Genomic DNA, 17969 nt, shown 5'->3' with positions numbered 1-17969 from the left:
ATTTTTGGTATTGGCTATGGGAAATAATGTGTCAAATGTCTGATCAAAGAAATGAAGCTTTCTTCCTTTTGGTAGCAGTTTTCTTGCGGAAAATAATGGGACCATTCACATTTTAAAATGTTGTCATGTAGCACTAGTGCAACAGGGAGTTACACTAAAAATATGTATTTTTTTCAATGTGAGTTAAATCAGATATAAAAACTGTCAAAACTGGAAAATCAGATGTAAAAATTTCAGCATATCTTTGAACAAAGTAAAGTCTTTATTCATATCTCATCCATTTGAGTCTGCCCCAGGAAGAACTTAAAAACAAATAAAAATCTGCAGCCTTTTAGAAATTTATTACTTAGTGCATATAAGTGCTTCTTACCTTCGTGTTTTGAATAATTTATTCTAATGCAAAAGGTTTCTGCCTGTATTTCAATGAAACTGCTCAATGTCTTGGTAAAGGAGTTTAACTCTTGTAAGTAACAGTTGGGACATCTCATTTTCATCCTTGTTCTGGGAAACAGGCCTTTTTATACTAGCAGTATATGCAGGAAGCATTAACAAGAGTGTGTAGACCACTTTTTTGTAGATGGCAAAAAATCTAACGTTTCTATGAATCTCACGTGGGGAATATGGCCATAACACACACCAGTGTGGCTTGCATGAAGTGTCACTTCATGTTTTTAAGAGTAAAACTTAAAAATGTACATAGTAGCTTTCAGAAAAGCTACTTATTTTTATTTTTACATAGTAGCTTTCAAAAAAACAAAAATAGTAAATAACCTTCTGAGCTGTCAGTTTCAACTTGGAGATCCAATGGAGTCCAGGCTGCAGTCTAGTTCAACTTGTCAGGATCTGAAATACTTGTATTGTAAATAAATATTTTGATTCAGAGTCTATTTTTTACATCATTGTTGATGTGTAAAACATTATAGCCTTCCACTTGTGTGTGTATATATATTTTTACAAAAAAAATCTGATGGTTTATAAAGTCTGAACTAGAAGAAAATGCATCTTTAGTAATGCTTATTTTAATGTTAATGTGTTTTTCTAATTCTAGGCAGATGAAATAAGTCTCATGATGAACAGCTTATATGCACTTCATGATAAGTTGGCACAAGTAGCAGGTAACAAAAATTATTGTGACTAAGTGTTATTGTAACAGGTACAAAGAAATCCATGCTCAGATAGTGATTTGTAACAATTGATATATTCTGAGGCCCTGATAACTTTTAAGAGTTCCATTTGAGGAAACCAGAAATCTTATTTCACTTACAGTGCCCTTTTTCATCACTGTAGCATCTTTCATTGCAGCATTTTTGGGTTAACGGTATAAGCTGCGTGTTTTGATCTCGAGGTTTTTGATTTACCTTAATGCTTTATTAAACTGATGTTAGTAAAGATTTAAATTTGCTGTATGTCACGAGGAATATGTATGTCTTTTAAAGGTAGCTATTTCATTCTAGTGGAAAAATGCTTGAAATAATATTTTACAACAATAAAAAAGATGAATACAATGAACAGTAGTGGTTAAACAAGGTTGCCTTGTTAGACAGATTAGTGCAACTTAACCAAACTAATTATATACTAATGCAAAGTTCTCTGTATAGTAATGTGTTAGAGATGGTGTTTAGGCTTAATATTAATTACTGACTATTCCAAGCTATTGTGCTTTTGCCTAGTGTCATAATTAACATGGCTTTAAATTGCACAGAAATTTACACAGCACAGTAGAGAAATGGTGAAGTTAAGACTGGATTTATAGCTTTGACATCTGGTGAATATGGGGTTACAGCAGGGTCTGTTTCATGCTTATTAGGCCATTTATTTCTCATCCCTGCTTATTTAATCCGTATAGTGTTTAAGAGGCAGTGGTTCAGTGTGGTTTTAAGTCTTACTGTTCTTTGTGCCACCTATTTGTTTTGCAACAGCAAGTGTCATTGAGAAGCCTTTTCCACGTATCCACTATTGTCAGGTGCTACAGACACTTCTCAAAGGGTGAAAGTGTGGAATCAGCGGTCCCAGATACAAGGCTGATGATTTTATATGCCCAGGACTTTATAGTAAATCTGTAACTTTGAGCAGCTCTGTAATACTTTTAAATTGCATGAGTAATCTTCCTGCAGAAGTATCTGTTTCCAGAGTATTTACAATATCTGTGGTGAATAAAATAGATATTTAGACAAACTCCACGGATTTCTCCTTGTTTACATTTTGCTTTAACCCAAAGTAGTGTTAGAATGTTATTCCTGGATGTGTGCAAAACGTTTTTCTTTAGTTTTAAATTTGTTGCTTTCTGACTGTGTGCGCCTTGCAATGCTGTTCTTTCCCTGTTCACTTATGTCTTGGTATCTTTTTGTTTCAAACCATTTCATACTTAATGGATGGTGGTAGTTAATTCTGTGCTATAAGTCATTGGGGCCAAAATATTTTTTCGTAGCTAATCTGTGCTGCTAATCCTTAATCATAGCTAATCTGTGGTGTGCAGGAACATCGCCTGAGACCCACAGCTGTGTGCTGTAAAGCACCGAGTTGTGTGAAGCGGAAGTACTGAGTTATGCTACTTCTTTCCCCTCTTGGAGAGAGAATATAACAGCTTTCAGTTTCCTCAATGTTATCTGGCCCTCCAGTGGCTGTACAGTAAATGATGTATTTGCCTGGATAAAAAGGTTTGGCACTCATTTCTTGTGTCTGTGAAGGACAGTGAATTTTCTTCATTAGCTGGAATATATCTATGGGGCTGTACATCTATTTAAATAAGTATATATTTAAATATATACGTAAACACACCTGTCTGTCTTACAAAAAAAGTTTATATGCTTCAGGATGACAGACTTTCTTCCTCTAACACAAAAGATGTGTTAGTCCCTGTTAGTCTAGTCTGTTCCTGGCCAGAAGAATCTTTAACACTTAGCTTCAAAAAGTATAATCATGCCTTGTGACAGGATGATCCCCCAGATTGAAACCACATTGTAAGATTACCTGGTTGCTCAGCAGAGTAGCTTTCACACAGTCTGAAAAATGACTTAACTTCTGTCTGAGTATCAGTAAATTATCCTCTGTGCCAGGTCTCATTAAGGTATCAGAGAAAGGAGCCTGTCATCCATCTTTCAGTCCTGCATTGATGTAGACCTGGCACAATGGGTGGAAGCTGCTTAAAAGTCATAAAACACAGAAGGCTGCCAGAAAGATGCAGGGTATAAGAGTGTTGATCTTGTACATAGTGCAGCACTTCAGGATAGAGGAGTAGGGGAATGCAGTTTTACTAAAGTGCTTCTCTTCAGTCTCCCTGTCACATATTTGGAAAAGTTTCCCTCATTTTGTACTTGGCTATGAGTCACTTGTTCATGTTTTAACTATTAGTATTAAAAAAGAGGGATGGAAACTTGCACTAGTGTCTTCTGTTAGGCTTTATTCAATGTCCTGGATTGCCTTGAGGAAGGCCAGTTCAGAATTTGGTTTGTAGCCCTGTTTGTTTAATTAGGCTTCTTACATTTTTATTGAGCTAGTTTCTTGCTTTGTCAACTTCAGTTGAAGATCAAATGATGGGGCTTTTCATATAGAAGATGAAACACAAAAGTTGTTTGAAGGAAGAAAAAGTCAGGGTAACAATTATTTTTTATGTAACTTCATATACTATGTTCCAACTGTAGCTGCCATTTTTGTACTGTGGTGCTCTGATATTATGTAAAACGATTTAATTATCCTGTGTAAAAATAGATTGCCCTTAATGCATCGCTGTTTTCAGAATTATTAGTCTGCCAAGCCTATGGTGAGTAATGCCTACCTCAAAAGAAACTGCAGGGAGAAGCAGAATCTACTCACTCAGTTTTGGGTTGAGGTTTATGTTCTCGTCCAACGGTTCTCTTAAAAGCAACTTTTTGTTGGTACTGTATAGTTCTGTACCTAACACTTTGTCCTAAAACAAAATCCATGCTTTATTTAAATCAGTCTTCCTTTAGACATGTATTAATTACTGGATGTTTTTGTCTTTTATGGAGAGACTTCAATAAATAACATCCACTCTCAGACAGGCTCACAAAATGAACAATGCTAATCCCCATGCCCACAAGCAGCAGCTACCTACAGATATGACCCTATTTTTTTGTACATAAAGAATTTTTACGTAGTAAGATGCCGCTTCTGTTTGGCGTTCTGCACAGAGTGCTTTGGCAGATTCAGATGGCTTCTGTGCTAAAGGACAGCACAGGTCCTTGAGATGCGGGGTGAACTAGACTTCAGTAGGTAATAAGGCTTACTGATAAAGCTGTGGCTGGAAGGAAATCTTGAAAAAACACTAGCTGTTTCTTAACACAAATTTCAAGTGTTAGCTACTGTACCTGATTGCTGTCTCAGGCTTTGTTCTGTCACTCTCCTTAATCTTTAGTTCTTCAGGTTATTGGTATTTTGCTGCTTATCGAGTGATTTCAAGACCATTTAGTGAGTTCTGATTCTCCTCAGTGTTAGACTGTTGAACTTGCCTTTGGGAGATCAGGTGTTCGTATTTGCTCTCACAATGTTTATTCTTCTTAGTTTTTTTGGCTACCCACTTTAGCGGCCTGCTGCTTAACCTCTAAGCAGGAGATCTGCTACACGACTGTTTTCGAAGCTCTTTGCTTTTGTACTGGTTGACTGCGTTGCAGCAAGATACCTGCTAGAGATCTGTGTTAAATCCATGGATTCCTTAAAGTCTTACTTGCTTCTTGTTAATATTTCTGGGAGAAGAACCTAGCTTCTTAAACGGCTTGCACAAGTGCATTAACATAAGCTAAAAGGTAATTCTGTGATCACTGCTGGGATGTGTGCTACCTGCATCACCTCCGTACAAATGCAGCTGGAACCGTTCTCTGATGGCACTTGAAACTGAAGTGGCATGTCCAAGAAAAGGCTGAGCAGGAAGGTCCGTGCTCCCTAAGCTTGCAGTAAGCATTTTAGCAGAATGGCAACAGAGGAGCTCTTTTAGAAAAGTGCTCAAATATGTCTTGCAGGAGACCTGTGTGAAGATTTTTGCCCTGCTTCAATTTTATTCCTGGATATAGGGCCTCAAATGGCTCATTTTTGACATTTTTGGCTCAGGCCATGGAAAGTGGGTTTCCAAGCCAAGTGGTTAATGATTGCACCAAAGTAATTCAAAATAAGTCTTCACTTACAGAACTACTAGCTAAAGGAGCGACAGAAATGGCATAGAGGAATATCCAGCTGTTTGCAGTAAAGGTTGTCTGACTTGTGACCTGCCTAACTTTCTGCAGGCTTTCAAATTCATGAGTTTCTCAGAAGAAAGCTTTAAATGGTTCCCAGCAATAGGTAAGTTAGAATGAGAACTGCATCTCCAGCAGCTTTTTGTACAGGACTCAATCTACATGACTCTGAGTTGCTTTCTGGTATCAGGAGTGAGATGAAAGTGACATTTTTATTTTTTTCCCCTGTGATTGTATGTGAGTAATTGGAACTGATGGGCCTTAAGCTTTGTCAGATCTCAAGCAGCAAAACCATTTTCTAAGGGGTAAATTTGCTCAGAGGGAGTATAGTCAGGAAAAAAAATATTCAAAAGCAGTACTGTGAAGAAACTGTCTGCTGGCTTCTTAAAAATGAGACGAGAAGCTGTGAAGTCAGTGTGTTGGCTGCATGCTGCATAAATGTAATTCCTGGAAGGAGGCAAAGAAGATTAGAATTTAAAACTATTAAAGTAGTCTAGTCTGCATCTAAGGGAGCTTTTGTCCACTTGTAAGGTGTAGTGCTGTGTTCTCAGAAGAGTGAAAATCTAAGATGAACCCTGCAGCTTGTTTTAAAAATGCCTTTTTCACAGTCTTGCCTTCTGATTGCTTTTTTTTCTTTGTGTATTAATGTCATCCTTCTTGCTGTTTTTTGTTTTGATTCATACTTGAGCTTTTCTAGTTATCTAGATTCTTACTAAGCAACCCCTGAAAACCCCAAACTCCTTAGCAGAAGTTTCTTCCTCCTGCTCCCCCAAGCTGTTATGTTAAGTCAAAATACAACTGATGTGCTTCAAGACTTGAGGCCTTACCAAACACAAAGTGTAAAAGAACAAGTACTTATCAGACATGTCAATGTCATACAACCTAATACCTGGGTGTGATCACATGTAAGGCTTCTACAGAGATCTGTTTTGGTTTTGCTGCATTCATTCCATCTGTTCTAGATCTAAAACTATGTAGGATTGTAGGAATATGATATGGTTCTCCCAAATGTGCTGATCTCGAAACGTGAAATGACAGCACATGTAAATGTACAGGTTGTAGTGTTAATGCAGCACAAAACCAAGTCATTCTGTGAATGTCTACCTAAATTCCTTAAGAGAATAATCTGTAACTCCAATTTCTGTGCTGACTTCTAAATTTAGTGTTTTTTCAAAGGTGCTGTCAGTATTCACCAGTGACCTCTGCAGTTTTCCTGTCACAGTAGACCTGAGGAGCTTTGACTAAGTCTCAGATGTTGTGTGCTAATTATCAAGTGAAACAACTTTCAAAATAGTGTCTCTTCTGCTCAGTATTTGATTGAAAATGCACACAGGCACGCAAGCAGGGAGGCTTAGTTCTAGGCCAGAGAAAAATGAGCGTTCCTAAAAACTGTAACCCAGCAGTAGAAGCCCATCCCTACTATGGTGATGTGCTTGCAAAGCAAAATTCAGTTGCCTGTTGAAGTGTATTAAACAGAACATTACTTTAGCAGTCTGTAAAAGACTTTTGCTTCATAAAAACACGTATTTTTGTGGAACTCTACTGTGAATGAGACGTGAAGATGCTTTCCCATAACTTGCTAGTGTTTGCTGATTTTGTCAGGTTGCCTTGGATGTGTTGGTAGTAAATATCTGCAGTTGCTCCATTTAAAGGGTAATCCTGTCTGGAATAGTTTCAACTTTAAATACTTTTTTGAGAGTGTAAGCAAAAGTTCAAGGTACTCATGCATATACAAAATACAAACTTTCCTAGCATTGCTATAGTGCTGGGAATGATCATTTGGCATGGATTGAGGAAGGTAAGGTAGGCCTAACCCTGACTCAGTGACAGGCTAGTTTTCATTTTGAATGTTTTGGCACAGTAAAATTGCAGGGATGGGTACTAAGATTATTTTTCAGAGATCAAGGAAAAAAAGGATTTGCCATTGTCTAACAGTTCTTCAGAGCTACCAGCCAAGTGTTAGATAAAACTGGAGTTAGACTTCGCCTTTTCTGTATGACTGATACCAGATTATTATTTTTTTTGCGTAAATTGGATGCATTCAGTTAAGTAGAAGTAAATCAGGAAGAAGATGGCATGTGGCTATGAAGATTGACTGTACCTTATTTCTTGACTGCCTCTGCAAACTTTCTGAAATACTTAGGGAGATGGTAAAACCAGTAGTTTGAGGGCATATTGGTATGTTGTGTATGTTCAGGAAGGTGATGAATTACTGTGGTGACTTGGAGCAAACTGAAATGTGGTAAATTCATAGTGCTGGAAATACTGCTGTGGATATGCTAGAACTATAAGTTGGTCTGTTTAATAGCTAATACATGTTTCAAAGTAAATAGAAATTATTTGGAAGAAGTTGAGGCAGGGTATGGCAGCAACTTTTTAATACTTGTGATTGCTCTTCATATGATCTTTTGTTCTAATTTCAGTGTAAATATTGAAGTATATTTTCTGATCACATGAATTTGTATTGATGTTATTTTTATTTATTGTTAGCTGTGACAATCTTTTTTTCATTGGCGGGGTGCACTTCTGATTTTTTTCCATATATTTTTAAAGAATTATTTGGCTATTGCTGCTTGTGTAGATTACGTTAACCTTTAGCTTCTGTTAGGTGATTTTATTCTATATAGTGCAGAAATAAGGTGATCAAAATAAACAATTTTATTTTTACCAGGGGAACATGAATGTGGAAGCTCTATTCAAAGGAACCTTACCGTCCAGGAGGCAGCTGCATATTTAAAAGTAAGCAATTGCAGTATTTTTCATTGGTTATATCTAAAAGTTGTATAATTTAAAATTTTACTGTCTGGTTTGGTATTAGTGTCATTTCAATTTAATGTAGTAACTGACATTCTATACTAATAAAACTAAGTCAAGTATTATTCAGAGATGTTTATAATTGACTTCTTCAATACATGCTACTTACCATTTTTATTTCATGAGATATGGAGATTTTGTGGAAAAAGGGAAAAGAAAAAGTGGGGTTAATTGCAATGCAAGTGTAGATAGCAGTGCTTCAGTGTCATGAAGGTTTTTTTTCCCTTTAGTTAAAACACCAGGGTATAATGTCATTTGATGGAGCTGTTGACCAACATAAAAAAAAAAGTATGAAACTCAAATCTCTAGAAGCTTTTCCAGAAATCAGTATGCAATGTTTGAGACATTTTTCAGCTCTTAGTCTCTTAGTTTTAGCTCTTATCTTGGAAAAGATACTGTCTTCCCTTCTCTGGGAGAAGAGGCTAAGAGGCTGAAGCATGGCTCTGCAGTGAGCCTGACAGGCAGCAGCTGTGTTACCTTTATGGTAACTTGGTAGGCTTGCGATATTAGGATCTCTCTCTGCCCTGTCATTTGCCCTGCCTCCCTCCCTAAATAAAAAATGATTTCTTGTCTTTTCTTAGCAGCTGTAGTGTTTATTTTAGCCCACATCGGTCTTCCCTTCAGTAGGAAGCTACTTTCACATTTTAAAATGGTATAAGATCTTGTATGGCTTTTTTTGGGTGGAGGAAGTTAAGCCCATGTGACTTTTAATATACAAATGTACAAAAATACTGCATTTTGGCAAACATTTACATAGTAAACAAAAAGGAGGCGATGTTAAGAGCTTGCTGAAGAAGCTGTTAAAAACTGTTTTATCTCAGATTATAATTCTGGATTGGCAATGATGTTCTGTATCTGTTAAAAACAGTGCATTGTGAGAATACATGGAAAAAAATAGGTTGATGCCAGGTAACATAATAGACAAGACCATTGGTTAAAAGAATGCCAGTTATCAAAGCTGAAAAAAAAAATTATAAATCCAAGTTTCATATGCAAATTTGTCACTTCATGTAAAACCGTGTTTAACCCTGCAGTTCCTAATTTTTGGAGTATAAATGCGTGTTTTTTTTTTTTTTTACTTTTTTTGGTGGAATTTCAGTGTTTGATAGAACTTTTTCCTTAAAGTGAAAATAAGTTAGCTGCTCCTATTTTTTTTCTGAAGTACTTGCCGTAGAGCCTCATTAAAAATTAAGGAGAGAAAACCTTTTTGGACAGTTTCAGTTCAAATACAGTTTTTTTGTTTTTTTTTTGCTTTTTCTACAAAAGGATATAAGTTGAACTATGGAGGCGCTGCTCAGGCTGCAGTGAATGTGATTACTGATAGCAGATAACTTAAATTTGTAAATTCCTATGTAGTGATATCAGTTCTTGAACTACAAACATAACTGGTATTTTCAAATAATCTTAAGAAGCTTGAGGAAAATCATTTAAAAATTTACCTCAGCTGATTTTTTAGGAGCTATTTTCAGCTAAGTTTATATCTAGTTTGAGTTTTATTCCTGAAAGAGACTTTCAATGAGCACCGCCTAGTGGCTGATTTTTTTTTTTTTTTTTTCCTTTGTAGGTTAGTTTTCTCTGTAGGTTAGAATTCTTGAAGTGTGATCATGACTAGAGTTTTCATATAGTCCTTAATTTGAAGAATATTAGTAAGTCCCATAGCTGCTCCTAGCATGGGTGGATTTGCTTTGCCTATTGAACAGTTATGCAAAAAGTGAAGCTTCAAGATCAAAGTCACACAGGTTTGACTACTAACATGTGCAGTATCTGTATTTTATTGTGGCATGGTAACTTTCTGCTTATTTAGAGAATTGCTCACTAATGTTTGTCTTTTGACAGAATTTAGATCCAGAATATGAAAGTGTACTTAACACAGCACTACAATGGATCTTGAATAGTGGGGAAGATGTTGGCATAAAGTAAGTGGTCTTTATTGTATAACAGTGTGTTCTGATAGACCGTATCCTTTTTTTGTAAATGCCATATATTTTTAACAGGTGTATTGGCAGTGACCCTAATGAGATGGATGTCGTCAATGTGACAGATGTAAAGTACCTGGAATCCACTAGTCCAAAGATGTCTTTCAGGTGTCGTTTTCGCCGTGCGTTTATTAATGTAACTCACAGATTATCAATATTGCTTTTGGGTAAGTTATTTAAACAATCACTTTTTTGTTATAACTTGTGTAAATTCATGGTGGAAAGAGCAGTGTGTTCACTGGAAGTTCTTATTCAGCCATACAACTTGTAGCCAGGATAGTGACAGAAGCTCTAACAAGGTCTGTTTTGCACTTTTTTGCCACTGTATTTTCATATTACTTGCTATCATCTGTTGTTGTAGTCAGCTGAACCGATTCCTTCTCTAGGATCTCTGGCCTTTTCCTGCCAAAGCACTACCTTTTGAGTTTTAAAAAATTCCAAATCCAGTGGTTCTTTTTTTGGGGAAAAAAGATGTGGTGGCCTTCATTTTTTGAGGATGTTTCACTGTTGTTCTGGGAACTTTAGGAAAAATCATCTTTTCTGTAGTTAAAGTTCCAGGAGAAGTTGAATTACTTGTTTGTCTCTAAAATTTCTTAACTTTTTCTGCAACAGATGTACAGGTATTTATCCTTCAGTAAGACTTACTCATTTAATCTGTGATAGTTCTCTAATTAAGTTTCAAATAATTTCATTATGGCCAAGAATTAAGTAAACTTGAAAGTGATGCAGAATAATGATGTGGTCCAGCTGAGTGCAAGCACAGTCATTTTTGTGTGGCCAGTTAGAAATATTGAAGATGCAGAATTGATCTCATGCACATGATGAATATTCATTTATTATATATTAATATATATTAAATGATCATGTATAATGATCATTTATATTCCAGTATTTTAACAACCTCATAGTTAAAAATAGAAGACCGCCTTCATTAGCCTTCTGACAAACCAAAATAATTGAAGGCAAGTTGACCCAGATGGCTGTCTTCTTGATAATAGTGGGTATGAGCTGTACTGGAATATGGAGACAAAACTTAGTATCTGAGTCAGCCACCAGTCTCATCAGTCATGCTGAGCAAATTGCTTAGCGTTCCAACTTTCTCATCTGTATTTGAGATTAATATGCAGTACCTTTCCAGAAATGGAGCATTGTGTAAAAACTGGATCTATTTTCATTAATTAATAGCCATTTTGGCCTAAAGTGATGTCCCTCAGTCTCTATCTATCAGTTAACACTGCTGTGTGATCACTCGCACTGTGTATTTTTTTTGTTTGAAACCGTGGGTGAATGGTGCCCTCAGTTTGAGATGAAAGAAATAAGATTTTTATTCTCAGCTTATGCTGTTGGCCTTCTTAACTATATTCCCCCCAAAAAGGACAATCATCTTTAAGCTAATAGAAAAAAAACATTTATCATGGTAAGAAATACAAATTTGTAGCTGAACTAAAGCAGTCCAAACTAATTAGTTTTGACCTGTATAAATAAAGCACGTGACTTGTCCTTAAATTAGTGAATATTATGCATTTTTAAATCTTAACATATTCTAAATTATGAATTTATACAACTTTTAATATGATTTTGAATTTTTCCAAGGTAATAGTTTTAATGCTTTTCATCACAAATGAGTAAAATTTCAAACCCCAATAATGCCAATTAGCAATGCTATTGTTAAAATAATTAAACATTTTCATAAAGGTAGCTACTCTTTGAAGGTTGAGTTGGTGTTGCTATGCTAGTAAAATATAAAAATACTGACAGCAAGTACAGTATGCATCACTAGCTTTGAATTTTGATTTTAAAATGCTAGCTAGTTCAACCAAGTTCTGAAGTATGTGGTGTAAAATATGTTAAACAACTGATGTTCTAATTCTGTTTAAAGAGTGTTTTTCATCTTAATGCAGGAGTAGCAATGGTTTGGGGAGTCTTGCACTACATGAAATATCGTTGGGCAAAAGAAGAGGAGGAAACAAGGCAGATGTATGATATGGTGGTAAAAATCATAGGTATGGCTTCTTTATTCTTATATGTGATGTATCAGCACTGTATAAGCTTTCAAAGTACTTGACTTCATTCAATCAATTGGGTTTTCTGCCTGTTCAGTTGTCATCATGCTGTGACAGCTCTTGGAAAAATGCCTGCTTTGTGGTTTTTTTATACATTGTACATTAAACCTAATCAAAGTTTTTCCTATGGAGATTTAAATCTAAGTAATAGCTGTAATAAATCCACATTGGCATGGCAGTATTTTATCTGTATTGAAAAAACTACGATTGTGATGTTTGTTGACTAGACATGTGGCAACAATGATGCAAGACTAAACAGATACAGGAAGCAATCTGTATGCAAAACACCAACACCTAAAATGTTGCTAAAACAGAATGCGTGGTTGAATTCTGATATTCTGCCTTTCCACTTCAAACAGTGGTTTTAGTAGTTTGTGTTCATAGCTTTTAGTGCTGTTTTGGGGGATGCAGTTTTACTTAAATTGTCATGCTACTTTCAGCTATGACAGTCATAAATACAGAGGTAGTAGAGCTGTTTTCTTACTTTAACGTTTTCATACTTCTTTTGTCAGTCAAGTTTTGTTGGGGTAGGGGGAAAGCACTTGATTTCCAAAGGTAGCTGTCTTTGTTAGCAATTAAATGTAGCAATTGAATAACTGTAAAAACTCTTTTCCTGTGTTTCAAAGTTCTTTGGGGTACTTGGAGGCATTGGATGTATGGTTAGTTATCTTGATTTGCTTTCAGTGTGGTTAGGAGCAAAAACGCTTCAAAACTATAAATTACTGAAATTTGGAAGGGGGCCTTGGAGTAGCTGTTCATAGTCAGAATTGATATTTTTCTCTGTATAAACTGTGTAATTATGTTTTTCTTACGGTGTTCTCAGATGTTCTAAGAAGTCACAGTGAGGCATGTTCTGAAAATAAAGACTTGCAGCCTTATATGCCTATTTTACACGTGCGTGATTCTCTAATACCATCTCAGGAAAGGTACGTACCCGCTATACATACTGAATTTCAGTGCATGGAATAAAGTATATAGCTTAGTAAAACCAAATTGGTCAATTAATTTAATGTTAGTAGGTTACATAGTGTAATGTCCTTGTTTTTTCCCCAGGTGTATACACTGGTTTTCTATAAAGTTATGCATGTCAATTGTGCAGGTTGTTATAATGCTAACGTTGTAATTCTTTCTTCATTTTTTTAAGGAGGAAAATGAAGAAAGTCTGGAATAGAGCAGTTGACTTCCTTGCAGCAAATGAATCTAGAATTCACACGGAGACACAAAGAATAGGTGATGCTGAGTTCCTGGTATGGAAATGGATGCAACCTTCTGTACCATGTGACAAAATTTTAGTAATACCATCGAAAGTGTGGCAAGGCCAAGGTATTGCAAATATAATTGTTTTAATTTCTGCTTCTAACTTCTAAGAGGTCACTTGAGAATGGAAGACATTTTCTGTCATAATTATGAACTGTGCCATTTTTCTGTCATCTTGTTCAGTAGATTTGTCACATGCATTCAGCGTCTGCCTTGTTTTCAAGCAAGATAAGCTTTTCTAGTGTAACTAAGGGTATACAGCCAAAATGAGTTCCTTGTTCCTTTCCATAAATTAAAAAACAAATGAAAACCCACCCAAGCCTTTTCCTTTAATGGGTTGAATTCTAACATCCTTTAGACTCATTGGAAATTATGTAATCATTTTTATCTGAATGCAGGTAGATCAGAGCTTTTAGATCAGAATTTCCTACCATTTAGTTATCAGTTGAGTACCCTAAGGCAGAGTTGGGAGGAAGAGCAGTATACTTATCCCAGTAGATTCCCTTTCAAAATATAAGACTTCTCAATCAGCAGAATGTACATTTTGAGCATCTCCTAGCAGTGTTCTGGTTCTGCATATTCTGCATTCGTATTTCAAGCTCTTTGGCACAAAAAAGCACTTGCTTTATTAGGGGAGGCTGTCATGTGAATTTTGCGATGGTCTGTCACTTAAACTTTATCATGGAGCCAAGTGGCAAGAATCCAGTGGGCTGCATTTGCCTGCTGTGGTCATCTTTTCATAGTTCTTTTTTTCATGTAAAGCTTTAGTCGATGGAAAATATAAGCCAGAAGTCTCGAGTTCTGGGTTGCAACATAAAAGAATAATTTATATCCAAATCTGAGTAGGGAAGGTAAACATTTAAAGTTAAATCTTTACCAATTGTTTAAATCTTGAGAGTCTAAAAGAATTTGTCTTGCATATTATGTTCTTGAACTCTGCATTCTTTCATCAGTGTGACTGTTGAAAGCTCTGTACAGAATCCTCGTTTATAAACTTGGTTGCTTATTTTGATGGCAAGGGAAGAAGGAGCTGCTGCTTGTACAATTTTTAGTTCGACTTATTTGCTAATTGGATGTTACCAAGGTTGAATCGTGTGTTACTTCTATGACATTGAACTAGATGTTGAAAGAAGCTTTGTTTAAAAACAACAGACTTTTTGCCCTTTTTGGGCACTTAAGCAAAATTCCTACTGACAAGCAATTACACTATAGTTTTATGCTCTTGTGGAGCATGCTAATTTTGACCTTGGTTTAACTAATGCATATAGTAACCAGCTGAAGTCTCTTTGCTTTTATTGGTACACATCTTTATTTGTAAGAAACAGTATTTTTATTGTTCCCTACAAAAGAGGGTATAGTCTAAAGTGACCTCTTCAAATGTAATTATTGCCTTTCCAGACAGAAAGAGCTTCTTTGTGGCCTGGAACAGTTATACTGAAGCAGACCTGATTGCCTGAATAGGACTGCTAACATTTCAGTTTTGTCCCAGGGCATTTGTACATGTCCATATGTTACGTGTATGCTTTCATCCCCTGGGTCTTAAGTTTTGCTTTTTGTATGTTCAAAGCAAAACCAAGCAATTCTTTCCCATCAAAACCAAATATTTTCGAGACATTTGCAAATACTTGAAGTGTTATTTGATGAGGGTCTGAGTTTCTTGCTTCTCTGCAAAACGTTATGTTGGGATATGATTAAATATCAAAGTTATGCCATTGTTTCTTAGCTTTATACTTCTCATTTTTAATCATTCGTTGGAAATGAGATTTTTTTTTTTAACCTTGTAAATAATACTACAGGCTCAAGGTTTTGCAGTCACTGTCTTGAAAAAATAATAGCATAGCAATGTGCTGTGACAACTATATCACTGATTTCAGTTCTTCAAAATTTTAGTAAGAAGTGAGTAGTAACTTTTTATGAGAGTTGCAGAGCTTTTTTTCCAGGACATTGTCTATCAGGGATATGTGAGTGTTTTAGGTACAGTGCAGAAGTGGTGGATGTTTACAGCTGTCTCTGTTTCATCTCTATAATACTGTCACGATTAATTTTCAGACATTTAAAATGAATAGTGTCTGCAAGCTATGTATATCGCAGTGCTGAATCTTTTATGTTGTGTATTCGTCAATACAGGCTATGAAACATGATGCTCCAGTTCTGGAATTTCTCATTTACTACTCATTTGCGCTTTCAACTTTTTCTTGTCATGTGTGATTGCGATATAAATCACTTCATAAAATTCTGTCCTGTATCAGAAATCAGTCTGGATTTTCCTTCATGTGGAAGACTTCTCAGTTGTGACAGCCCAGGTGCTGCGTGAAATATTCATTCAAGACTCCAACAGAATTGTAGCTTCCAAAACTTCTTAGAAAGCTACTATGGTAGCTACTGTTAGGTATCATATGAATTTGAGCATTGAATATCTACTGCCACATACTGTACATGTAGTAGACAAAATAGTTTTACCTGTCAGCTGCGGCTTTTAGCTAGAATGCGTATTTGATAGGTTCCTTCTATGCTTTTACTGCTGCGTAGGATATGTTAAGTGCTATCCTGTTTCAATTCTTTCAACAGCTATTTTCCTAGTTCTCATTAGGTTTGTAGTTCAGCCTTTGAAGAGTTGAAATTTCATACTTTGGCTATAACAGAAGAGCCTGGGAGTTGCTGAAGGAGCAAAGTTTTTTTTGGTTTCTGTGCATCTTAGTACCCAGTTAGCATCACAGTTTAAAAAAACAAAACTTGAGATCTGGTGTAGGTCTGTAGCAGAACACAATACTGACGAGTATGTGCAATTGAAGAAGAAAGCCTCTTGACCTGTCCACGTGTACTAGGTTATTGATGTATGATACCATGCATTTTAAGTATGGGACCTGTAGCATGTGTGAGGATCTAGCCTCTGCTGTGTCTGTGTTAGCATCCAGAATTCAGTGTTGTGGTGTTTTGTTCAGTCCTTCAGGAGCAGCCTGCACTTTTACAAGTGGTAGCTTGTGTTTTGCTTTTTCCAGTCTGTCTGGTGATGGGGATCTTACTGTGAGATACCATCTACTGGTATGGTTGGCATGTCTGTCAAAAGAAGAATGGGTAGGTAAACTCACTGTAAGATGGGCAAATATGAGCAGTATTCTGAAAACAACGTACAGGGTAATTGTCAATTCAAAAATCTTGTTCATGCTGAAGTATAATTTAATTAGAGCAGTGAAAGAAATATATTTTAGTGTTGAATTTGCTTTTGAAAGAAGCACGTCTTCAGTAACAGGAGCTCTAAGGAAAAAATACGTAGGGTGAGCTGCAAGGTAGCTAAACTAACAGTGATAGCTAAAGTTGCTTTACAGTTCAAGAGACGAGATAAAAAGGTTTTCTGAACCTTTGGATTCACCCTGAGTTACCACATCTGGGGTGATATTTCATCCTGCAGAATGCAAGATAATCTGTTACCTTGAGTGAACGATAGCCCTCCTCCACCACTCGTGAGAATACAGTCCTTTCTTTGTGTTGAAAAGGCTCTCTTTACTGCAAGAAGATTGTGGAAAATATTTATGCTTGAGGGAGAATACTGTACCCATCCCATGCTGGTTTTCTGTAGGTAAACTTAGCTGAATTAAACCTCATCAACCACATTGTCCTTTCTTAACAACATTTAGTAGTAATACTTCAATATCTTTTCTTTCTGCTGAAGAACCTTGTGTGTTTGAAAGTACATAAGTTCAGCACATTCAACTAAGCATTTTATCTTTTTTCTCTTGACTTTAATAAGAAGCGTTAGTATTTCATAAGTGATCTGGGACTTAACGTGAATAAATCTGTTCCTCAGAAATGTATTTATCTTCACCTTGTGAAAGTCTTCAATCTTACCATGTGCCTCAAATCCACGTCTAAAGATCTGTTGGGCTGTTTTATAAATCATGGTAGAGATGACAGGGAAACTTTTTTTTTGCAATAATACACTAGTGAATCAAGAGGTAGAGCAAGCTGTACCTTAGGTGTTTCCTTAGGTGTTCATTTTGAAGTCGGTGCATTTGCCTCTTCTTCCATCATAGACATATTCCAGAATTGTTATAGACATCTCTTTGAACTTCACTGCATATCTGTTTACTACACTATTTTGAATTTTGCTACATAGGTACAGTACTTTGCCTGTTTCTTCGTTTAGCCTCCAGTCTGATTTCCGGTATACATTTTAATGTATGTTACTGTGATAGCAATTATTTTGTACTTCACGGATTTCTATAGTTATTTTTTCCGTTCAACATAGATGGAGCTTTTTATCTATAAAAACTTTTTTAGCTTATGATGACTTAGAAACGTTTTTGAGAAAAAGCACAATTCCTCTTTATTTTCATATACTGCACTGGTCTGGGCACATTTGTACTAGTAAGAGGTTACACTTAATAGGTAGCAGGTTAGTTTTGCACAAAAGCTGGTGTTCTGCTCTGGCTGAAGTAATCTTTGCAAGCACCTGAAATCCTTGTGGGCTTTTGTTTTGAAGGTTACTAGAAATTGGAGCTGGTAGAGCTTGGTTTTATTAGTGTTTACGCTAAAATACAAATTTCTTTTTTGGTTACTCTTGCATCACTTAGCTGACTTCTTAAATTACAGTATCTTTTTTGGAGGTCAAAAACAACCTTGCGGAAATGTTGGTCCTGTGCACCTAGGGTTTCTGCAAATAATCTCACCATTCT

At 36.1% G+C, this 17969-nt stretch overlaps 1 protein-coding gene across 2 annotated transcripts in view; it reads left to right on the top strand.

Moving 5' to 3' along the window:
• LEMD3 (LEM domain containing 3) overlaps positions 1-17969 on the top strand; it is a 48516-nt gene that overhangs the window by 21490 nt on the left and 9057 nt on the right. For both annotated transcript variants that reach the window (XR_014690385.1, XM_084511426.1), the window contains exons 3-9: positions 1049-1115; positions 7858-7925; positions 9837-9916; positions 9995-10143; positions 11878-11979; positions 12863-12965; positions 13184-13362. Coding sequence is in view for 1 of the 2 variants with exons in the window: in XM_084511426.1 (XP_084367552.1) it covers positions 1049-1115; positions 7858-7925; positions 9837-9916; positions 9995-10143; positions 11878-11979; positions 12863-12965; positions 13184-13362 (748 nt within the window). In the remaining variant the exon portion in view is untranslated. The remainder of the gene's footprint in view (positions 1-1048; positions 1116-7857; positions 7926-9836; positions 9917-9994; positions 10144-11877; positions 11980-12862; positions 12966-13183; positions 13363-17969) is intronic.

This window comes from Aythya ferina (assembly GCF_964211825.1).
Source record: "Aythya ferina genome assembly, chromosome: 1".
NCBI lineage: Eukaryota > Metazoa > Chordata > Aves > Anseriformes > Anatidae > Aythya > Aythya ferina.
The sequence above is the reverse complement of the archived record's forward strand: the minus strand, read 5'-3'. Positions and strand labels throughout refer to the sequence as shown.